General features: G+C 47.5%; 1 protein-coding gene and 1 long non-coding RNA gene across 3 annotated transcripts in view; one reads left to right on the forward strand and one right to left on the reverse strand.

The window, feature by feature from the left end:
• Cux1 (cut-like homeobox 1) overlaps positions 1–24,685 on the reverse strand; it is a gene marked incomplete in the record, with an annotated part of 344,274 nt that overhangs the window by 42,341 nt on the left and 277,248 nt on the right. The window contains 10 exon segments of the mRNA XM_013520550.1: positions 2,888–2,944; positions 3,471–3,636; positions 5,549–6,375; positions 8,514–8,615; positions 9,863–9,928; positions 11,116–11,787; positions 12,751–12,847; positions 13,837–13,885; positions 16,166–16,224; positions 23,672–23,860. Of these exon segments, the coding sequence (XP_013376004.1) occupies positions 2,888–2,944; positions 3,471–3,636; positions 5,549–6,375; positions 8,514–8,615; positions 9,863–9,928; positions 11,116–11,787; positions 12,751–12,847; positions 13,837–13,885; positions 16,166–16,224; positions 23,672–23,860 (2,284 nt within the window).
• LOC102018570 lies at positions 3,740–9,842 on the forward strand. 2 transcript variants are annotated; one of them, XR_001236342.1, is made up of 6 exons: positions 3,740–3,829; positions 3,990–4,125; positions 4,755–4,898; positions 6,534–6,619; positions 8,554–8,731; positions 9,755–9,842. It is a non-coding gene; the product is annotated as an uncharacterized LOC102018570 (long non-coding RNA). The 2 variants fall into 2 exon arrangements; XR_001236341.1 differs by lacking the exon at positions 6,534–6,619.

Genomic DNA, 24,685 nt, shown 5'->3' on the forward strand with positions numbered 1-24,685 from the left:
GGCTCTGGGCAGCCCTGATGGAGCCACTGCCAGGGACAGATGATCTTTCTGAGTCCAGGGGCCACAGTGAGAAAAGCAGGGCTTCAGAATCCCATGGGAATCTCTGAGGCTTTCTCCTTTGCCTTCTGGGGAAGCAATGCTGAGAGTTCCTTTTTCTATATACTGCCAAGGACAGTTCTAGAACCTCCTATAGTCACTCATCCTAAGGATTTACTAATACCACCAAAACAAAACCATTTTTTTTGCAGTACCAGAGAACTGAACCGAGGCAGGCCTTTGCACTGAGCCAGCTCGTTTTGTTTTAAGACAAAGTCTTGCTCAGTTGCCCGGGCTGGGCTCAATCTCGTGATCCTCTTGCCTCAGCCTCCCAGACTGCAGGGATTATAGGCATGTGCCAGCACGCTTGGCACTAATTCTTTTTTGAATATAAATTCCATACACTATAAACATAGTTACTTTAAGAAACACTCTTAAAAAGATAACTGATAAATGTTAAACAAGGAAAACCACCACTCTTAATCTTGCCACCATAGGATTCTTTCATTCTTACAGTCTTCCTGGTCAGAGGTACAATTCTGCTCAGCTACCATAAATTATATATATATACATATATATATATAAAATAAAATATTAGTATCTTCCTGTAACGTAAGAAATATTTCCCCTCTAGCTGCCGTAATTCCTGCTTTTCCAGGGTCTCCATATTGCTGATAGGCAGTGAAATGTTGAGGCTTCCAGCTGGGTTTCCTTCTTGGGGTGAGACAGGATGGGTTCCACATGCTGCCTCTATGATCTGTTTTCTGCCAAAGATTCCTGTCTCCTTCCCTCCCCCTGCAATCTGCAGGTAACCCCAGAGTTTTAAAGGACTTTACTTTTTTACTTTATTCTATAAAGTAATACAGTATTTTGCAAGTATCATTTGCGAAGCAATGCTCTACCCCTGAGCTACACCCCCTGCCACACAAATATCATTTGCATTTCTCTTAGTGTGTTTTCCCCAGGTGGGAAATATGACTGTTGTATGAACATTCTAGCACAGTGGTGGTGATCTGCTATGATAAAACAAAGCCATTCTTTGAGGCTGTGTCAGATTGTAGAGATGGCTTTGGCATGGATTGAAAGAAACCTGAAACTGAGGGAGACTTTGTATTTTACTTGGGAGCAAGAGGTTTTGATCTAGTAAGTGTCTGGTCTGTCTTGCCAAACTCAGTTTTGCCCCTGATGGGGCAGTAAATGCTCTCATGAGTGTGAGGGAGTCCATTTTCCCATGAGAGCAGAAGGAACGCCTAGTTTTCCACAAAAACAGTCACAAAATAGTACAACTAACCAAGTTCGTTATTTCCTTTCCTGGATCTGCAGGCTGGGCCAGTGCTGCAGAGGTCTCTGAATTTGCTGGTTAAATTGACTGACCCAGAGACGAGGTAGGCAGGAATCACACTGACTCTTCAGGTGGCTGGGCACTGAACTTGGCTGTTTAGATACAGGTGGGTATGGCCTACTATCCCCTCTGCTAGACAAAACCAAATCAGAACATCCAAAACCCACAAAAACCTCAACTGGGTGCTTCCACTGTGCTCTTGCTGCATCTGTGTGTGTTTAGGATCTTGGAACAGCAGCAGCCGTTGCCACTGCCACTACCGACCAGCTGTTCCCTCATGCACATGTGTCCCCTTGTAAACCTTTTAGCAAGCTGGCAGGCTTCACACTCCTCACTTAGCTTTGTTTGTGTTTTCAATGAATCAATGGAATATGGAGACTAATCAACATGTTTAGAAAAATAAAGAAAGGAAAAAGGAAGAAGGCTCATGATGCCGGCTGTTCCAGGAAGCTGCAACAGAAAAGCTCCATTACGACTGTGGGCTGAGAGCAGTGGGAGTGGGCAGAGGGACACAAGGGGCAGAGTGGGGGGGGGCATCCAGGAGCAGTGGCTGTGGTTAGTGTGGTCAGGCGTCCTGGGCAGAGATAATAGGCCAGATGGGAGATCTCTGAGGCCTTGGGTTCTCTGGGACCAACAGGCAGTGGCCATGCTTTTCAGCCTCACCACCTGCTGGCCTCTCCCACCTGTGCCCAGGCTCCATCCCAACCTTGGCCCCTTTCCTCAGCACCACTGGCTCTCCATTAAATCACCGGGGAGTATTCCTAGGTTTTTTTTCTCTACTCCTCATCCTCCTGCTTCTCCCATCCTCTCATTCATAGGAGGCCTTCCAGTTAGATGAGACATCCCCCACAACCTTACTGGGCCTTGTCCCTGCCCTTTGAGAACAGAAGCCCCTGAGCATGAAATCCAACCTTAATTCAGTCCCCAGCCCCAAACTCAGGACTCTGCGCCTAGAAGCCAATAGATAATGATGGGATCCAACGATCCCATGAATGACACAGCAATCTCCCCACTCAGCTATGGATTCTCTCGCTCACCATTAAAAGGGAAGTCCTTGAGGGATCCAGTTTGCCATTAGCATACCATATCCCTTCTTTCTTCTTACTATTTATTGAAACTTTATTTGTAATGGCCAAGATCCAGAAATAACCACAATGCCGGTCAATAAAAGCAGTATGAACAGTGGTAGCTCTCTACCATGTGGCGCTAAGCATTCAAGCCAAGGAACAAATTTGCTACATGCAATGAGTTGAATGGACCTCAAGGACATTATCCCAAGAGAAAAAAGCCAATCTCTGAAGGTCATTTTTTGTATGACTCCATTTAACATGACACTCTCAAAATGCAGCACGGTAGGGATAGTGGCCACGGTTAGGGACATGTGAGCTTACTTCCAGCTCAAGAGATCTAGATCAAAGGATGTTTCAGTCTCTTGGTCCAGACCCGAGGAAGGGGACCATGAAAAGCAGTGAGATATTTCACACAAACCAGCAGAAGTGGGCTACTTACCTGAGCTCACACAGCCCTGCTGTAGAGGGTCTTGCAGCGAAGTCACTGAATGGAGGACTAGAGAAGAAAAAGGCAAAGTTAAATGAGGAAGCAGTCCAGGGCTCAGGGTTTTCTAATTAAATGATGTACAAGGATCAGGAGGGAGGTGAGGAAGGGGGAGGTTTTCTGCTGCTCATAGGCAGGCCAGGACCAGGATGGGATGAGGTCATCCAGGCCTGGAAGAGGCTTCCCACACAGGCCTGGACTGAGAGCAGGTAGAAGCCAGAGCCTGTGACACTTTCACTTCTGTCTTTGGCTGGCTTTCCTTCCTGATTTCCTGATTTAGCTACTTGACTTTTACCTATATTTATGTATAAACAGCATTTTCTTAATTGGTAACTCATTTTCTGCTGTCTATAAAATTAGCCAGGCACAGTGTTCTTGCTCTTAAAAACTAAACGTCACTCCCATGGTGACAGGTTGTGGAAGGAAGGGGCAGTTCTCAGCTTCCTGGGGTGGTCAGCAGCTGGAGGAGGGTGCCTCTTCCTGACCAGATTCCTCCTCCCTCTCTGAAACAGCTGGGGGAGGGCAGAGGTGACCTCACCTGGCCCTTGTGGCTGTCCCTGTACAGGCAGCACTCCCTGGCCCAGCTCGCCGTTTAGCCAAAGCTGCATCCGGATGAAGGGCTCTCGGCCTTTCTGGGTTAGCTTGCTCCATGGCTTTGGCCGGGATAGCATGTCACTGACGCTGCCCTGGGACAGGCCCAGCACCTAAAGTGGTACCCAGAGAAACATAGTCAGTACCCATGTATTAGCATGATGTCACAAGGTACCTTAGTGAGGCACTCATGGTTGTGTGGGGGTATGTAAGAGAGGAGGGTACATATGGAGCCTGGGAAATCACATCTTGGGGGACTATGACAGCTTGGGCATGAATAAGTTTTACAAGATCACTGACAGCCCGGTATTGGATGGGGTCTTGGACAAGTCATGTATAGGCTTAGCTTGTAGCTCCCAGGGAGAGGCGGAGCTCCTTCCCAGGGTCTGGGTCCTGCCAAAGCTGTGGGGTGATTATCCTAACAGCTGAGGAGGAAGCAATGGGAAACTTCCTCCTCTTTGCCTAGGTACCAGGAAAGGCTGGGGTGCTGGGCCCTGAAGCCCTCAAGATGCAGGAGTGGGGGAACTCTGAGAGGCATGGGAAGCTGGACTTCTTTGCTGACAACAAGCCATGAAAACTTTGTGATCACACTCAACCCAGAGGTGAGCTGGTAGGGACCAGGAGCCAATGTGGGAGTAATATTCAGCTGGAGATGATCGACAAGTTGCATGCACACCCTGAGGCTTCTGATGCTTGCATATGGCCATACATATGTATAGGCCCACACACCCCACCCAGGACACAGATGCAGCCCAGAGATATTTAGGGGCTGCATCCCATCACTCTTCTGAGACATTCTCAAGTTCCAGAATAAACTACACTCATGGGCCAAACAAGTGCAATGCTATTAAGTCTCTGCTAAATTTAAGGCTTGAGCACAAACGTCTATTTAAATGTTCTCAAGTGATATTTTTACAATGCTGAACTAGAAATCTCAAGGGACTTTAAATTCCCACCCTTGCTTATAGTACCTCTATCACCTTTTGCAAAATCAAGACAAAGGGTTCACAATCAGATACTAAGGTTGATAGCAGAGTGCATGGCAAGCACAGAGCCAGAAGCTGGGCAGGGAAGTGGGGTAGAGGGTGCCATAAGGGTCCCTAGGGCCACTGTAGATGCAACCACGTGCCCTCTGGGAAGGCTGCCTCCCAGGGGAGTGGTGCACTTCTCACTATGTTCAGCAATTCATTACCCAATCTAAAATGATACTAGGGCGTTATGTTTATTTTAGATTTTACAGGCATAGCAAATCCCCATTACCCAGAATCTGTCATCAAGGAAGTGCCAAGAACAGAAAGGTCTGGAAGCTTATCCAAGAACTATCACACTTTCAAGAGCTGGGGAGAGATGGCATGGAAATGGCAGCTCTCACCAGGTGTGTGTGCTGGGCTGTTGCTTTGGAAAATATCCAAATATTTTCTGAGTTGTACTGGGAAGGAACAGTTGGGTTTGGGGTAGCTTTTTTTTTTTCCTTTTTTGGTATCAGGAATCAAACTCAGGACCTTACATTTGCCAGGCAGGTGCTTGTGCCACTGAGCTACATCCCCAGCCCTGGGGTAGCTTTTCTATCAAGTCCACTTTGGTTTTCTATAGGCTGGTTGTCTCTTTATGCCATCAGATCAGACCTTTTTATGCCCAAAACAGCCTTGCGGGGGGGGGGGGTGCCTCTTGGTTTCACTTGGCAGTGGAGGCTGGACAGAGTCACGTGACAGCCTGAGGCAAGCAGTTAACTTCCTTGAGCCTTGGTTCCTTATCTGTCATGTGGTCACTTTATGAGGCATCCCCCGGTATAGCTGAGAGATCCAAAGGAGAGCACAAGGAGAGAAGTCATGCCCAGAACCTGGTTTGCCATGGGGCTTAGCAAATGGGACCAGGGAGCTGGTGGCCTCTGTGGAATTGGGAATCAATGACACATAATGCATTTGGGTCAGTTAAAATGGATGCTGGTCAAGTCTCCTAGGATGAATACTCAGTCCTAAACCTCGAGAAGAGATGCTAATGCAAGTCCTGAACAAATATCCTTACCTTTTCTCCGAAGATCCTCTGGCAAATGCCGTTCTTGGCCAGCTTCTCTTTAACCTGCCGGGTGAGCTCGATGGTGTCCACCTCTTGATACATGTAGATCTCATACTGTTCAGGGGTCAGTGGAGGGACGGAAGGCTTGGTGGGCTTTGCCATGGGCACAATTGGGGAGGAAGGCAGAGGGCTGTTCTGGGGTGTTTCACTGCGGCTGGCTCCAGTCAGGCTCAGCTCTGAGCTCTGGGAGTATGGAGACTCAGCATTGGGCCATTCTTTCCAGTACTCTGACGAGGGTCCTTGGAGCTGACTGCGCTCGGCCCGTGGCTGGCTGCCACTGCCACCCTTTTCTTTCCCCCCTGTAGCCTCTTCAACCTTTGTCTCTTCAGAAGAGGTGGGGTTTCTCCTCTCAGGCTGCGCAGGGCTCCACCAGTGGTCCTTCCATCCGCCCCCACGGCCCAGCTCGTTCTTCACGTGCCTCAGGACCCCTTGTGCAGCGTCTGTGGTACCCTGTGGGTCCAGGGTGGGCACGTCCTGGGCCTCTTTTTTGAGGGCCGGGGTGTTGGGCAGGGCTGAGGCACTGGCCTCAGGGGCTGACGGTGTTTTCTTCAGGGAGATGGCGAGAGGAGAATAACTGGATACGGTGGGCATAGGTGAGGCAGACAGGAGCTTGGGGGTCAGGAGGGCGAGGTCAGGCTGGGACAGTGGGGCTGGTTTTAAGGCAGGGTCAAGGGCAGCCTGCTGGGCTTCCATCTCCCGGCGGGCTTGCTGCAGGATGGAGCGGATGGCATCATCGGAATTCCCACTGCTGGATGCAGAAGATGGCTGGGCCGGCTCTGTTGCATGGAGCAAACACAGGGAGAGGTTGAGGTGTGACTATACTTCATTCTACTTTACCCCACCGCACAGCATAGGTCATTTAGGAGAACCATTCTGTGCTATTATCTCAGCCTTTCCCCCATCACTGAAACATCTGTACATCCTGTCTGAGCAGCAGGCACACAGGACTGAGGCCCCTGCCTGATGGCCCACTGGGCTGTTCCACACCTGCTGGATTTCTTATCATGGAGTGTGACCAAGGTGAGGTATGGAAACACTCAGGGATACTGCCCCCTGGGCTTCTTTTGTGGAGAATGTTAAATTTGACAATAAATCTCCTGTGATATCTTCCACAATTCTTGTGCTTTTCTGGAATGTAACAAGAGGCTAGAGCATCCCAGGGATCAGTAGCTATTATTGGAGCACTCATGCTGTTTATACCTGTGGTGTGGCCAGCAGGAGTGGGCCTCACTGGCAGAGGGGAAGGGGAGTGACAGTAGGGTTCAGGAACCTAGGGCACTGCTGGGCTTCAGCTTTTCTATCTGTAAAAGGAGGACGGCTGATGGATCAGATCAAAGGTTAACCAGGACCTGACCTGCATGTCGCTTAAGGAGGTGTGGGGCTGGCTAGCGTCTGCATTTCCTACCAGCTCCTGGTGACCATGGAGTATGTTTCTAGCTGAGAGAGCCACTATGTGGAGTGCTCTTTCAGGGGTACTGGATCTGACATTTCGGAAGTTCATGGCTCCCTGGTTCTGCACCTTGTTCCCCAAATCATATACTTTCATGTCTAGGAAAGGAAATCCTACGAGTTGGCTCACTAATCTGCTTTTAAGGATGCCTAAAAATGCTGCAAACAGAAACATCTGTACATTGCCTAAGTAGCTTCTATATAAGACAGGGCCCTTCCTATAGTTCAGCAGCCCTCACAGTGTGTCAGACAAATGAACCACAGTTCAGCTAGGAAGTGGCCCATGAAGGGTGTCTTACCTCACAGTCGGTCTTTCCTCTCAGTCCCTGCCAGGGGTGCCTTATTAAGCATGCTGGTTGTCTTGCCACATGGGGACATATGGGCTTCAATTTTAACTCTGACCAGGGAGAACAAGAACCACACTGGGTTAAGGGGTCTGTTCCTAGTCTAGCCTCAGCCCCATCGAGATGATGTCCTACCTCTCTGGAACCTTTACAAGGAAGCAGATAGCACCAGAGGAGGAAGTGCTGGCACTGGAGATAGGAGACCAGGGTTTCCACTGCCACCTAATGAGTTTGGGCAAATTATTTTAAAACTGAGACTGAGTTGGGTAATCAGAAATAACAGGTGACCAAACCTGTCTTCTGGGATATGAGGACTCAGTTTGAGCTGAATGAGGTAGTGGAAATGACCAGCCCAGGCCTGGTCCCCAGAGGCAGCATGAACTAACCTACTAAATGAGCACTGTGCTAGGAGGAGATTGAGCAACCAGTTGAGTAGCCAGCTGGTGGCCCATGCTCAGCTGTCATGGTTGCTTCCTGTAGGTCAGCAGCACCCTGTGACTAGGTCTGTAGGGGAGGTGCTCTGCAAAGCAGCGCTTCATGGCCACAGGGCAGGCTTAACACCAGGAGGAGGTACCTTCAGTCTCCTCTCCTGCAGCAGCGGTCTGATCTGCTTGGTGCTCTTCCCTACCAAAGCTCATTCAGAGAAAAGGTGAATCAGAGACCCTGTCCTCTGGAAAATGTGGCTCTCAGAGAGCCCTGGATACAGAAGCAGGGAGCAAAGGTGGACACCTATTCACAGAAGCTGCCTGCTCCCACTAGCCTTATACGTTTCCACCATGTACCTGATAAGGGTTTAGTTTTTGCACATTCTTTTTGCATTTGGTCAAGTATGATAATAACTAAAAAACAAAAGCCTGCATTGTATTTTAAAAAGGATAATTGACACAAACTACCCACTTATTTAAGGAGATTCTAAGGCCCAGGTAACATTTTTGAGTTGTTGCTGAGGAATGACATTAAGAGTGGTAACTAATAATAGCAAGACAGATTACACAAATCTGCTCTCCTCTAAATGTACCTAATATACCTAAATACTCACTACTGTTTAAAATTTAATCACTGCTGTCCACAACGTTCATGACAATTCTTTTAATTAAGCTTGAAAGAAGTATAAGCTATACCAGTTTTCTGAACTTGGAGCTCCCTCTTGGCTTGTTCCAGGATGGACTTGATTGCTTCATCAGAACCCGTCTCTGAGGCTCGGATCCGTGTGGTGATGTTACCTGTGGGAAAAAGTCACAGCGATGATATCAAATCAAACTTTGGGTAACAAAATCAATGTCATATGAAGACATCACTTTGATAAATGGCCCGGAGCTGAGGTCAGTGGTATAAGGAGGTAGGTGCGGCCTCCCATGAGCCAGCACTTTCACAGCAGGTACCTGAACACCATGCAGGAGGCTTCCTGCTGAACCTGCCTCACAGTCTATGTTACTTGGCCAGCAGGACTGGCTTGCACATTCACCTGAGCTGGTATTGTTTGTGGGTTAGTACCAGGGGGGACAAATCATTTAATGCAGTCCAGAAAAGGGCAGATTTAAAGGCCATGAGTCATTTAGATGTATCTTCAACAACTGCTTTGGCTCAGGACTATATTTAGGCTCTGTACATTTATTTTTCCCAAGGAGGAAAAATGGGAAGGGAGGCAAAGGGCTGAGATTGATCCTTCATCAATCATCTGAGTATACCAGATCAAGACACACCAGGTTGAACTTAATTTTTTTTTAGGATCTATGCTACATACTCTCTTTTTGAAATTTACAAACAAGGAGAGAAGCCTGCAGGGATCTCTAAAGAACAAGAACCCATTCTTAGGGTCACATGGTGGTGTTCTGCAGAGCAGCCACGTGTGCAGACGCTCTGAAGTTACCAGGGCTCAGGGGCTGGCCCCAGTTCTTTCTGGAAGCTGTCCAGATATTTTAATTTTTCACTACCTTAATAGGAAGCGCCACGTGAAACTGTTTAAATAAGGAAACTACTGAGATGAAGCCCCATTAGAGATGAAACTCCAAGGAGTGTGGTTGGCCTGCCAAGGATATTGCAGGGAAGCTGACTGTATTCGTAATCTGTCCACTTGGGGGAACTTTGACATATTTTAGAGTTAAAAGTTTGAGGAAGCAGCAGTATCTGGTTTGACTTGGTAACTTGATTTTTCTCAGAGCAATAACTTATTTTTTCATCTGCTTCTGAGAAAACAGGCATAGTGTAATTGGAATGGGATCTGTGTTTAGGGACTAATCTCAAGGACACCTTCTTGCGCTTGGTCTGCACTCAGTAGAGTATAGGCAGCTCAGGGGGAAGGGGCTGGGCATCCTTGAACCCGTGCTTTGTTTTATACTTACTAGCTCTGTTTTTCCATCAGGTTCCAGGCCAGAATCATACTGCACAGTTTTAACCCAAAAAACACAGCTAATGACATGCTGCTTCCTAGGTTACTGACTGCAAAGAAAAACACCTGCCTGCAACATACCTTCAGACCCATTTCTTCGTTTCGGTACTTCCTGAAATAGTCTGTTCAGGCTCTGGCCTGGATTCTCTGTTGAAAAACAAGTGTGGTAAGAACAAAACAATCAGGGGAATGGTGGCGTCAACGATATGGGCTGTGTGACATGAAATCTGAGCCGCCTGATGCTAAAGAAAGGGCTCAGGGCTTCCTGTACAACTTGGAGCTCCTAGAAACTTCAGAGAGGCCCTTCCCTGGCTGACTGGTCTGCAGAGGCTGTGGCTCTACTGCAAGAGGAGATTGGACAAACCTAAACAGTGGCCTACCATCACTGCTACCAAGAGGGTCGCAGGGAGGGAGAGCTGTCTCCAAGCAAATCATCTGCCAGCCCCCAGAATGAAGCTCCCATTAATCATCCAAAGACATTCAATTTCAGTTAACATCACCATAAAACGCTCTGCGTTCTTCTTGGTGCAAATTGATGCCATTTGGAACACTGAAAGTATCCATTCTCTGTCTGGGTCTAAATTTCAAATGTACGTATGAAATGTGGCTCACAAAATTCCCTCTCTGAATCACTGCTGACTTGGCATGTGGGTCCTCTGTTCCTAAAGAGAGCAGAAATTCTTTATATTGTGGATATGGCTGACTTTTGATCTTTTTATGGAGGGTGGAGTTGGAAGGGTGTTTGAATAGATATTTCACGTATCTTACTCAAGGCAGGTGTGTTTTGCTAATAGTGCTAAAGAAAAAAAAAATCACTGATGGAACATAAATGAGTTAAGGTAACCACAAGACATCCTCTCTGAGAGGTCAGGGGAGGAGAGGAGGCAGCTTTGAAAGGCTTGCTCTGCAGAACCAGCACTGCATGGGGATGGAGCCTAGTCAATGCTGCTGCTACGGGGCTAGTTGGTACCTCAGGGCCACTTTCAACATGAGGCCAGCACTCAGGCCAGTTGGGCCCAGGGGATCCTAAACATGCCAGGATGCTGTGCATAATGCAATTCCCTCTAATTCAACACATAGCAGAGATCTTGAATTCCCTAAGTGCAAGGAACAGAACAAGTTCCCCAGGCCAGCTCCCCCAAATCTAAAGGCTGCAGCTCATGCTGCTTAATCCTTAAGCTCTAGAAATGATACAACCAAAGAGAATTTTACCTGATGTGATGTACAGATGTTTTGTCATACATGCACGTGCGTGTGCGCACACACACACACACACACAAACACGGCCTTGCGAGACACTCACACGCTGGCGCCAACCTGAGGGCGTCTCTTACCTCTCTGTCTGCCTTGGATGCTGCGCAGGGCCAAGATGTTCTGCTCATCCGAGAGGAACTGCTTCATCTTGTGGAATGGCTCTTTACCACGAACTGTCAGTTTATTCCAGGGCTTCGGCCGGGCCAGGATCTCGCTCACAGACCCTTGTGACAGTCCCAAGACATAATGTCCAAAAATGCGCTGTCCGATATTGTGCTTGATCAGCTGCTCTTTGACCTGCCGGGCGATTTCTGCAGTGTCTATCTCCTCGCCCTCAGAGATGCTCCCAGCACTTTCGGACTGGCTGGGAGATGGGGCCATGCCATTTACATCTGGGCTTTGTTGTAATGGAGTTGGGGAAGATATGGAATTTGTGCTGTAGGGACCTGTTGAAAAAATCATGCTTGTGCTTCCTGCTTCCTGCATGGCCTTGGAGTAGAAGGAGTGCATTAGCTGTCGCTGGAGGAGAGAGTTTAGTGCAAATTTTCCTGTAGAAGCCAGGGGTAGGCTGGGGCTTGCCAGGGATGAGCTGAAAAAGTCTTGACTTAACCCCGCTGGTGAGAACTGGTGTGTACCATTAGTATTGGAAGCCTGCTCCCCCGTGTTGCGGGGCAACTGAGGAGGAGGGGAGGCCGGCAAGGGTCCAGGGCGCCGACTCTCAGGTTGGTCTTTCCCTTTTCTCCTGGCTGACCCTACAAGGAAGGGCAAACAGAATGCATTATGGGGGATTCCAAAGGGGAAAAAATACCAAGATCAGAATGCAAAGTAAGTTTGCCCCGCAAAAGGGAAAAAAATAAAAGTGCAGATTTTACAAGGGCCAATGAGGTGGGTTGGTTTGTTTTTCGATTGAATTTGTCAATCAGCCAAACAAGGCCCCCCAAAACAAGCCACATGCATTCGTGTTTGCACCTTTCTTGTATGTCGCAGCCTGGAGAATCCCCTTTGACAAAGGTTCAAAGATCTGGTAACACACACAGGGAAGAGTCGACAGGTTGTGGGCTTTGTGTGGGTCCTCTAGCATTTGAGCTATCACCAGAGGGCCCTGCCTGAGGAGCAGCAAACACTGACATTTGGGGACCAGTGGGGTTGCTCCCCACACCTGCCCTGAGGCGAAGGTACCGCACCGAGTCCATGTGATTGAAGGCGCACACGTTTTAGAAATGCAACACCGTTAACGCAGTTTACCAGCTGCCAAACCAGAAGCAGTCAGTGACGCCACCGTTTTGGGATGAGCAAAGAAAGGTTAAGGACGGGGGACATGTCCCCAAGGAAAACCTGACAAAGGAAGAAAAGCACCCTGAGCCTGGGAGGGCAGGCAACCCCTGTAAGCAGCTCCCAGAGACACTCTAGAGAAGGGCCAGGCTGACTTTCTGCTCCTGGCCTGTCCACAGCACAACTACAAATGACTGGAAAGCCAACATCCTTGGGTTGTCCCTCCTGGAACCTCTGCAGACTCACTGCAGGGTGCGCGCATCTTGTCTCAGGGTGGGGGGGCAGAGCAGTGAAGAGGGGGTCACGGAACACTCAAGGTTAGTCACGGTCCTCGTCAACCGGCGGTGCTCCCGCCATGCATGAGCCCAGACTCACAAGTCACCCTCCTCTTCCTTGACCCCTGGAAGCGAACCAAGCATGGCACACGACACTTGTCCACCTACCGCTCAGGTCGCTGTTGGAGATGCGCAGTGCAGCGTTCTCGGACTGCAGTGAGCGGTTCTTCTCCAGCAGCAGCACCTCCAGGGGCTTGGCCGCATCCTAGATGGGGCAGAGGAGGACTCACCACAGGTTCATGGTGGGGTGGCCATCACCTACCACATCTCCCTGTCTGCCTGCTTTCCTGCCTCAACTTTCTGTCACAGAGAGCTGATTTCCCTCAAGGATGTTTAATGGGCTCTCGGAAAACATTCAAATTCCTTTGAAAAAGAATTAATTTCAGTTGAGATTATTTTTTCCTTCTTCTTAAGACTTGTATGGCTTCTAGACAATTATTATCTATTCTGTCCCCAAGTCTAAGCTTGGCCCTTGTTTGCCAACAGGATAGGCTGCCAAGCTACCAACCTGTGTCAGAAAGTAATTGTGGACCAATCTTTTTTTTTTTTTTTTTTTTTCCAGGAAGATGTCAGTTGCCTTTTGGGGGTTGGAAGCAAATTTCCACCAGTGATGTAAATGTTTTTAATTAAAAAAAAACTTAAAAATGAGAGGTGGGGTCTCACTATATTGCCTGGGCTGCCTTGAACTCCTGGGCTCATATGATTCTCTTGCCTCAGCCTCCCAAGTAGCTAGGAATATAGGTGCACATCATCATGCCTGGCTTTAGAATGTAATTAAACTGGCCACCAATGCTTTTCCAGCAAAGAGGTGCACAATTAATGTTCCTAAGCCTATCTATTTTTTGATCTTGAACACAACCTGAATTTTACTTTGTTTTTTGGTGTTGGAGTTGAAGCCAGGGCACTTGCACATGCTAAATGTGCTCTACTGCTGAACTGCACCCCCAATCTCTGAAGTTGTTCTTTATTCATGGTCTTAGTGCCTGCCCAAGTGAAACAATTTTACTGGAATTGAGTTAACAGTTTGCCTGTTTAATTACAGATCATTTGCTTCTGCTGGGTTAAAAGTTCTCCTAGAAGGAAGACTCAGAAGCATAAGCAAGAGGTCCCATGTAAAGGTGGAGATGGAAAAGTAGGCCCTGGGGACCAGCAGTGCTGTTGCCACTGCCCCAGGAACACGGTGAGAGAGTGTACCTGCGTCCCAGTTCCTTCTGATGGTGCAAACTCCATGGACTTCAGGATACTGAAAGAGTAAGACAGAGCAGTGATTTTCTACTTAGACCTTTAATAACAGCCACGCTAATAAGCATTAATGTTACAATTTTCTGCTCTGCAAGAGCCGAGGAACTGACAACTTTAACAACTTCCCTGGCAGGAGCTTTAATCTGATAATGTCTTTAGAATAACTAGTATTCAACTAGCAGTTGGCTAGCAAAAGATTTTTTTGCCCAGCATGTAAATCATTCCATATGGAATCACACCAGGTCTGTTCAAAGTATAATTTTAAAGTTTAATACAGACATCACATTGTTGTAAGTGGAATGTATCTGTGGAGTTTAAAAGGGAATGAAAAAGTTCTCCCAGAGATGCCAGAAAGAGGGCAACTCTCTACTATGGCCATGTACTTCTCCCTTGGTAATCAGCACCTATTCAGGGTCCAGGAGGAAGAGGCAAAGAGCAACATCCCATATAGAGATGGCTCTAACGCCAGGTAGGCAAACCATTCAGCCCTAGATCTAGGGAGAAGCTATCAAGACAGAGGAAGGATGAACACTTTTCCCCACTGTTTCTGTTTGGGCAGGCATGGGCTACAGCCCAGCTGCTCAAGGCTCTGGACAGTCTGAATAAGCCAGGAGTTGGGTGAGGTCAGGCCTCTGAAACCACTGTTTTTTCATGTTCTTTTTGCTGCTGACAGTCCTTTCTTTCTGCCAGCACCAGAGAAAATAGGGGAAATGAGTCTGTGGGGCCCTAAGGAGCTGCCCAGTGCTCCTTATTATCCCATGCAGGGAAAAATGGGGCTTGGGTGGGCTGGGTCCAGAGGGACGTTTACAGCTTGCAGGGTCCAAGTCAAGTGGACCCTCCTAGCATTTCTGTAGCTGAGATTTCAGCCTCTGGCCTTTTTGTAAGCCCACAAGATGATGCATAAAGATGCTACCACAGGTGAAGGAGCCCCCATAGCTGCTGCGCTGGTTTGGCTAAGAACAAGGACTAGCCTCTCTAGTTTGTCTTCATCTTTGCATTGTGTCTATTGTGTCAACTAACAAAAACAGGGACAAAGTAGAGGCCAATGTGGGTAAACCATGTGAGAGCCCTGGGTTTTTCATATTACCCTGGAGAGGCCAGGAGCTCTCTGGATAAACATCCTTTTTTAAAGAATAATTTACATTGTTTGCAACTATATTCTTGTCCCTCATTTGGGATTTTCTTTAGGATGATGCAATGAGAGGTTGAATGAGTCTGTACAGGTTAAGCATCCGAAATCTGAAAATCAAAACTTTTTGAGTGTCAGTATGATACCACAGTGGAAAATTCCACACTATGAAACTTTGCTTCATATAAAAAATTATTAAAAATACTGCCTAAAATTACCTTTCAGATTATGTGTAGAAGACGCGTATGAAACAAATAAATTTTGTGTTTAGATTTGGGTTCTATCCCCAATATATCACATTATGTATATGCAAATCTTCTAAAACAAAGACAAAAAAATCCCCCCAAATCCAAAATATCCCTGGTTTCCTGGAGGTGGAGCCCAAGACCAGGAGTGGCTCTAGGCAAGGCAGACTGCTGCATGAGCTGGCCCCTTTAGGTGCAGTGGGGGGGAGAGGATAGAAGAGGCCACAGAAGACCTCTCGCTAGAAGAGCTCGGGGCACAGGCCCCTACAGTGTCTGGGGGACACACTGCAGGATAACTTGGGAAGGGAAAGTACAGCCAAAGGGAGGCCAAGGACGGTCAGGCAGAAGGTCAAGGTGACTCTCATGTACTGTGGAAGAGCTGCCATGGGCCATATGGGGGAGTATCAGTGAGCCTGGAGTGTGATGGCCTTGTGGGGACAACAGCAAGGATGGGCTTGGGGGAGAAGTCAAAGGTAAGGGGCCAGGAAGCAGCTGGGCCTGAGAAGAAACTTCTAAATACGAGAAAGTAGCACTAGCTCTGGAGGATGACCAGCTTTCAGCTGTGGCCTCATGAAGGGGGAATGAGTTTGGGAGAGCGGGGTGTAAGTGCAGATGGCTCTGCTTCTCTCTGGAGTTTTTACACCTAAAAAACAGGCTCTTATTTACAATTCCTGTAATGGCAGTATTTCCCCTGACTCTGCATGCTGGGATACTTTTAAATGCACAAAGTCTCATAAAAAGGCCAAAGAATTCCAGGAGAGGTACGAGCGCAAACACTCCAGCACTGGGCAACCCGGGCACCACAGAGGCAGAATTCCAGGGCCTAGGGCTGCCCCAACACCGCTTGGCATCTGCTGGCAGATGATCTTCCCAGCATTTGAAGGGCCGCAGGCATCTCCAGACTTACTTCAGCTCTTTCTTCACCTCTTCATAGTCAGCCTGTCCTTTGAGTTTTTCTTCCAGTTGCTAAAAACAGAGAGGAATGTTAGTGGCCATGTCTGAAAAGAGGTTGATGGACTTTGTTGACCATGTTCCCTGTATGATACCCGCCCAATGTGGAGAGAGGAAACTGGCAATGTGGGTGCCACTTTTTACCTCCCTGTTCTGGCCTGGCCCATGAGTATGGTAGCACTCTGAGCAACCAAGATTTAAATGTAAAATGCAACAGAAGTGGGAGGGAAAAGCTTCACAACAGTGGCAAACAGAACAAGGGAAATTCCACTTTTCATGAAATATCAGAAAACAGCAAGTTAAAACTGAGATATTCACTTGGTACAGAGAAAGTTGTGTGTGGTACTTCATAAAAGGTGTTAGGCTTGCTGTCTACACCTTCTAGGGGACCCCTACTAAAGAGATGCATGAGCCCTTTGCTGTTGAGTGTTGCTATTAAGGCATTAAGAAGAAAGTATTTGTGTTTCCAGAGCCATGGTTACTGGTATTTGGGGAGTGCCCAGCCTGACAGAGACTTCTGATCCCCACGGTGCTCACAGGGAGTGGCAATACTTTCCCAGAGTGTGATGATGTTCTCAGGTAGTGCAGAATAGTCTGAGCTTGCTGGGAATTTCTGGTTGCCGAGAGCAGTTGGTGTAGGGCATTAGTCGAGCTGTGTCCTAAAAAGGTGCTTTTGGACTGCTTTGCTTCTGGCCTCCCCGAAAGGGGGAGTTAAACAACGCCGTTTGATGTAAACTGTGAGGACAAGGCAGGGTTTCTAAGCTCAAGGTGAATAAATCTGTGGCTTGAGCCATCAGCCCCTTCCCATCTACAGGGTTTCCAAGGGTCATTTTATGTTTTGCTTGCTCAGGTATAACTAAGACTACAGTTTAAGATGCTTCAGAACATTCTAGTGTAGGCAGGAGATACCCAGTGGCTGTCAGTCTTGATGCTCTCTGACTCTACCTGCTGTTTTGAAAATGCAAGTGCTCTGTAAATGACACTGGCCCAGCCATCTGCCACTGCCTCTGCTGGCAATTTCATGTGTGTGTATTTTCTGTGGTATAAAATTGCTCTGCCTTATTCCTTTTTAAGATCTCTTGCCAACTTTATATATTATAATGGTTTTCTCAGTCATAATCAAATGAAGGGTAGTAAGCACTCATTTTCCCACAAAAGATTCTCTGAAGGTACTCCGAAAGAAGTGATTATTTCATTCTCTTCCCTACAGTTGACTAGCGGGAAGCTCGAATGTGCCTTCCTCCCTCCCTTGCAGAACATTACCTGCAGCATGGCTGGGAGGCTAAAGAGCAGTGGGGCACAGTGATGCATGCCTGTCATCTCGGCACTCTGAGAGGTAGAGGCAGGAGGACCCCAAGTTCAAGCCCAGCCTGGGCAACTTAGTAAGACTTTGTCTCAAAATAAAAGGGGCTGGGGATGTAGTTCAGTGAGCATGAAGTCTCTGAGTTCAATCCCAGTACGGAGGGTGGGTGAGATATAGCTGAACAGTTAAAAAGTCCCCAACACCTCTTTTGGGACTGACCCTCTGTGACAGTTTTTGTATTGGGCAAACAAGCTGCAGGGAAGCTTGGTGGAAGATGCCCATGATGCCTGTCCTAACTTGTAGAGCACTTCAATCTGGCTCCAGGGCAGTGTCCTTAAAAGTGACCCACTGTGGGCGCCACATCTCAAAGCTGCATTGGAGGAGGTGTGGGCACACATCAGGTGTTTCTGCAAGTCTTGCGGCATGGGGTTGCAGTGGACCCATAGAGGCACTGCTCCTGCTGATAAATGCTAATGGGCAGGAAAAGAGCTAAGGCCAATGCCACAGAAGCAGGATCTGGGGACTGGGATATCTTCCCAAAAAATACACAGACAGCCCTGAATTTCTGTGGTTAGATCAATAATGTTGTGAAAGCAATACTCAAGTAGAAACTGTGCACTGAATTTTGAATTTGGCCCCTTTCCTGGGCTAGTGATTTACCGGATCCTCCCTACCAATGTGGGCAGCAGTAGCAGCCAGTCGCAACCCTGTCACTGCTGCAATCACTGATATGTGCCATGTGCTATGCTGCTGAGCCATGATGTGTGAGAGGTTAGGTGTCTTACATGCAGTTTTCAGAGACAGATGTGTGTGAGCGTGGGTGATGAACCTAGTGTCTTGAGTATGAAAAATCAAGCTGCTCATTTAAAAGTACGGGGAGACCAAACTAAGGTGAGTTTTCAAAGGGCAGTGGCAAGCACATGTGGGATCATGCCAAACGCCACTCACCATGACTGTGTCTATGCTGCAGTCAAGTTTACCTGTGGTTTTGGGAACCTTGAAGGTATTCAGACACTTCCTCAACCGCTAGAGAAATTGTCTCTTTGAAGTCTTAAAAATCTCAGCTAAAGCTTAAATCATAAATTAAAGGTACAATAGCAGGTATTTTGGTATACAGCAAGCTAGGACACTCAATTTATAAAAGACACCTATCTTTCTCAGGTTGGAAAACATGGTCCTTGGTGTTTGAAGGCTGCAAGCACTACACCTCTGGCATGTTAAACCAATGCCAAGATCTGTGGAAAGGCTGGGTTTTTGGGGCCACCCTGGGGCGAGGAGGAGTCTGTAATACAGAAGAGAAGGTTGACTCTCAGCAGTGCCACCAGAGACCTACTGGTTCAGGCTGGGGTGGACCCCTTGGCCTCCCTGGATCCCTGCTCGGCCTCTAGTTAATACTGACTCTGGGGTCCAGGCCCAGGCAGCTTGTACCTCCTTATCTATGAATGGGGAGCCTCCCCCGACATATACATCTATCCTATGGTTCCTTGGGGAGAGGCAGCAATTATGTAAATTTGGGATCTGCTGATACTGGGCTTGGGGGAAGAACTCAGGGATACCCTGATGCCTAGACAGTGAGGAAGTCCCAGTTGTGGATCCACTGAAACACTGTGGTGGGCATTCTACACATGCTGAAGGGATGCTGAGAACACAGGGTAGAAAGAGAGCCCCCAAAGGCCAGAGGATGGAGGACTGATGGCTGTACTGAAGGGCCCCCATGAAGTGGGGTACTCATTCTCTTCCATGAAGTGGGGTCCTGGTGCCCAAACAGACTGAGCTAGAGCAGACAGAGTAACAGGGCTATCAAGCATGGCTCTGGCAGAGAGGAAGGACACTGCACAGCAAACACGACATGGGCGGCCTCTACCTTCCAGAAGCTGTGCCCTGGGCACTGGGTTGACAGGAGCCAACTCTTTGGAGAATGGAATAATCACAGACCCCAGGAGGGACCTGATTTAATATTTAAGTTGCCATGTGGCATATCATGTATGCTGTTATGCTGGTGACAGTGTGAACTCTTTGGATTCACTGAATGAATGGGTCTAGTGGATTCACCATGGGTGCCCATGCACAATTAGCTCCCTTAAAGCACTGCCAGAGATGCCAAATGATTTACAGGGATTTTATAGGAACCTGCTTATGACCTCCTCCTGCCAATGAAAGGCCACCTCATTTCTCACCCTACCTCACTCTGCCTAGCAGACTGGCTTCTGCTTCCCATTCAGGGGCCATGCTGGCCTTTCTTCTTGCTCCTTCCTCTCCTGGACCTACTCATGGTATCTTTGAGGCTCAACCAGAACAATGCTGTTACTACAGCTGTGTGTCCTGGGCTCTGTATGACCCTGGATGCCTGACGTCATTACCTGTATGGGCCACTCTGGAGGTCAGGTTCCCGTTCCTTCTGTCCACTGGCTCACAGTGACAATAGGGTGGTAGGACATGTAGAGGTCACAGTTTCAGGCCAGGGCTGTGCCTCTTGCTATAGCTACAGGCTGGACACCTCTGGGCCTGATGTCACTGGAGACCACGATGATCACCCTGCCCACTCACAGAGTGAGTGTCACTAGAGCTTTATGCACTGAGAGTTCTGTGCCTGCTGGTTAGGACCTCGTGGAAGGCAGCATAAGCACAGAGTGACAGCAGGCCTCAGAGCCACACTGCTGGGAGATACAAGTTATGGGATCCTGAGGTGGGGCCTCAGGGAATATGGAACCCATCTGGAATTCAAGGGCTTACAGGAGGCGAAGAAGTGGTTATTAGTCTTTTTCCTGCCCCTATAGCTAAGGAACACAGCAAATTCCCATAGTAGCTTAACACAACCTATCAGAGTCTCAGGAGGTGGGGGCCAGCAGGTAGAATCATGTGAGTTTGCAAAAAGACTCCCAGGTGATTCTAACACACTTGCTTACTTGCCCAGTGCAGTGGGAAGTACTAATCTTTAAGACATCTTTAGAAAATATAATTTCTCTCTATAGGAGATTGGCATTCTTTTAGCTGGCCTTTCTTATAAATACCTATTTTAAATTGAAGCTATTGGTAGCATTATTTTCTATGCCATGGTGAGTATAATGCAGGTGACTGACTAATTATACTGCCTCTATATTCAAGTGTTGCGGGAGAAAACCAAAGAACAGAGAGTTATCAAAAATAGCAGCCCTGTCATTGCAGTTGGGTTATTTCATTAATTATGAACATGGAATTATCCTCCATGAATGGCACTGTGCTTGAGCACTTGTCACATTAGGCAGGAAGAAACATCTCCACTTGGAAGCCTGCCTCCCTGTCTATTTAAAGGTTAGAGAATGCAGCATGAGGTGTGGATAGTACTGTGCTGACTGTGAACTTCGTTTGAAAGACTGGAACCCTGGCCAGGGAAGACTGGCAACTGTGCAACAATCAGGACGACAGGTCGATTATCCAGGTGAAAGGAAGAGATCTTGGACAGTTTCAACTGGCTAGGGACAGCAAACCAATTAATCAGTCCTCTAGTTACAGACAATACCACTACAGGGTATTAACAGAAAAAACCCAATCATCTCAAAAGTCAAGATTTCTATCCATGAAGCCTTTGCCTGTGGAAGATGTGTGCTGCCCAAATAACTATCACCAAACACACGGGCATTTGTCTCAAAGGCTGACTGCTAGGTATGGTCCTCATGCCTACAATCCAGCTATTTGGCAGGCTGAGGCAGGAGGAGCACAAATTCAAGCATAGCCTGGGCAACTTGGTGAGACTCTATTTCAAAATCAAAACATAAAGAAGGATCAGTCTGTAGTGCTGAAAACAACAACAACAATAACAACAGAGAACCCACTGTCAAATGCGCATGGCAAAATCACCCACAATTCCAAAGAGCTGAGAGTCAAACAGAAAGGTATGACATCCTTTATCAAATAGCACCTCTATTTCACCTACCATTATATTTCCTGCAAACACCTAAAGCTGGAATATATTGCTCAAAGAAGAAAAAAAAGAGGAGGGACAGGAAAGGAGTCGGGAGAGGAAGAGGCAAGCAGGGTTAAGATAAGCCCTAACTCCCTTCCCTGTAAAAGCATCAGGTTGCTGGTGTGACAGATCTCATTCATAAAACAGTTCCCTAAAAGCTGTATCCCGGTTTAGTTTAGATTGGAGACTATCAATCACATACACTGGAATAAAACAAAGGCCCTAAGAAGGTATCTCATTTAATTAACCTTATTCCTTTGGGGTGTGGGAGGTAGGCTTGCTCATTTGGGGGAACCTAGGGCCTTTTGTGAGTGAGTTTGCTATTAGAGAAATCTTTACTCCTGGAGACAAGGGGTTAAGATAATTAAAATCAGAGAAGTCTTGTTACTAGAGGACATGTTTTGATTATTAGATCAGATGAAGATAAGGGAGCAATGATTTTGGAAGAAGTATTGCTGAATTGTTTCATTAACTGCACAGTATTAAAGAATTCCCCCAAGATACGGATAAAGAACATTAATTTGTGAAACTGTGTTTCATTTTTTGTGAAGGCAAACATTAAAACCTTAACTGATTTAGAAGAAATTGCTCCATAATGAAAAATAGAAAGTCTACAGCTTTGGTCACATGCAGCCATATGCAGGATGTATTTGAGTCATGCACTTTAACTGTGACAAAGGGGAGAAAGGCAGATTATCTAATAATAATGCCATCACAAGGGTCAGAAATGGCTGTAACATGAGAAAATTAGGTTTAATCTAGAGATAAAAAATGAGTCCTGGTACTCTCTGGGCAAGCTGATGAGGAAGGAAGAAATGCTGGAGAAACAATGGTCATTGTTAATGGGGGATGTGACAAGCTTCCTACCATCTTCCCAAACCTATAGGACTTTCTCCTCAGAGGCATTCTGGCACCCAGCAGTTTTTCAGAGAGTGGATAAAATTCATCCCAAGGAGACAAAGAAAAAACTAGAAGGGAAGGCTGCAGGTGCCACTGGTATCAGTGACAGGCTTGCTGAAAATTTAATTCTAGATTTATGTTTGAGTATGTGTTGAAAAGAAAATTGCCATTAAAAATATCAAAATCGGGGCTGGGGATTTAGCTCAGCGGCAAAAGCGCCTGCCTGGCAAGCGCAAGGTCGTGAGTTCGGTTCCCGGTACTGGAGAAAAACAAAAAAAAATCAAAATGGCCTTATTCACACTTTAAAATGACTTTATATCAGAAAAAGTTTCTCTCTTTTTTCCTTATTTTGTGATGAGACTTTTGCTATGTTGCTCAGGCTGTCCTTAGACTCAAAGCAATCCTCCAGTCTTAGTCTCCCCAGTAGCTAGGACTACAGGTATCCATTAATGTTCCTGGGTTCTTTACATTTTTACAATTAACCTTGATCTATATCATTAAGTGTACACTGGTTCACTGATGCATGGAACAAGGAGTTATGCGGCAGGAACAGGAATGGCCCTAGGTGAGCCCCCTTTGGGCTGAGCCAGAGACCCCTACATCCCTTTCTGGCCCTGCCTCATCTGCCAAAGAAGATACCTCCCAAGAGCCCTCATGGCACTGACACCCAGCAATCTAGGTTCCACAACTGTCTTCAAATTACATTTGATTTGTGGGACTGCAAGTACTTCCAAATATAATTACTATTATTTAGTATATGGAAAGGCTCTGGCTTCTGCTAGGCTGCCTAGCCAGTCTGTCTGGGAGGGGAGGCCTGGGACACAGGACATGGGAATGTCTTTGAACTCAGGGACTCAGACAGGATCTCAGGGCTTTTGTGTAGCTCAGATACAGGGAAAGGCGTAGCTCTAGTGCACTGCGTCCTTCCATCCACAGATAGCCAGAGGGGCCCACAGAGCTAAGGGCACATCTACACCAACAGTCTGGCTGAGACACACGCCAAGCCCCACTCAGAAGTGCAGGTGCATCGGGCGCCGCCTCTGGAGTTCATAGGTGGTAAGGCAGGTGGGTATATGCACCAGGGGACTCCTCGCCTGCAGGCAAGGAGTGGCCACAGAGAGGGACATAGTGTGCATGCCAGAGCTGGCAGTGGGTTCAGCTCCAGTCTCCCACCCTAGGCTCTGGGTCTTTGCTTTGAGCTGCTCGGCAGAGGAGTTTGCTGTCAGTTCTCGCAAGGCAGAGGATGTGTGTGTGGATGTGAATGTGGGTCCAGCCTGCTGGTTCCCTTGTGCCCCATGCCCTGGTGGTGTCCTTACTTTGAGTGTGCTGTTCTTGGCGCTCAGCTGCTGCTCGAGCTGGGAGATCTGGCTGGCTGAGTTTTCACGCAGCTTTGTGAGGCTGGCCTGGAGCCTCTGCACATCCTCCACCAGCTGGGCAATCTCCCGCTCTTTGGCGGCCAACTCAACTTCCAGGCTGGAGCGAGTCAGCACCTCTATGGCCTGCTCCTGGGGAAGACAAGAGAAATGACAAAACTATACTGGTTTGGGGGTGAGTTTGGGGTTCTCTATGAAGGCAGAAACCACCCAGACCTCAGGATGTGCATGGTAAGCTCAGGGGGAGACAGGACTTCTTGCTTTTGCTTGGATGTAACCTGCTGTGTGTCCTCCCCACACCACCTTCTCATTTACACAGTTAGTTGCCACCTGGACTTGTTTGTTGGACAAATACTTTCTGAGTATCCACTGAGTCCCAGGCACATGGCAAAAGTCCCAGTCTTTACGGGCCTCACTGTCCAGCGGAGGATAGGGCTGGGTTGGTGAGGACCCTCAGACAGACTGAATACTAACGAGAAGTCTGTTAGGTGGTGAAAGTGCTATAAAAAAAGCAAAACAAAAAGGGCACAAGAATCAAACCTGGGAGAGGCCTGAGGCTTTAACGAGGTGGCCAGAAGTCTCACTGAGATGGGGGACATGTGAGCAGAGTTCTGAAGGAGGTAGGTGGGGAAGAACACTCCTGCTAGGGAAAGGCAAGTGAAGTGGCTCAGAGGAAGGCACCTAGAGTCAAACACTCAAATTTTCTATCCAAGCGTGGGAGTCAATATTCTTTAGATTCATTACTAAATTATTTAGAAGCTGAGGTCTTGGTTTGACAAATTGATCCTTAGAGTTCAGTATTGCCCCCAGAGTTAAAAGACATGGCAGATGCATACTTGGACTCCTTTGTGTAGAAACTCTTATTACAATTGAGTTGTTAAATAAAAAAATTTTCTTCCTCCCAAAAATGTTGTGTTGAAAATTTGCATCACAGAGAAAAAAGGTATTAAAAAAAAA

The sequence above is a fragment of the Chinchilla lanigera genome, unplaced genomic scaffold (assembly GCF_000276665.1).
Source record: "Chinchilla lanigera isolate Chin_1 unplaced genomic scaffold, ChiLan1.0 scaffold00055, whole genome shotgun sequence".
NCBI classification, from domain to species: Eukaryota; Metazoa; Chordata; class Mammalia; order Rodentia; family Chinchillidae; genus Chinchilla; species Chinchilla lanigera.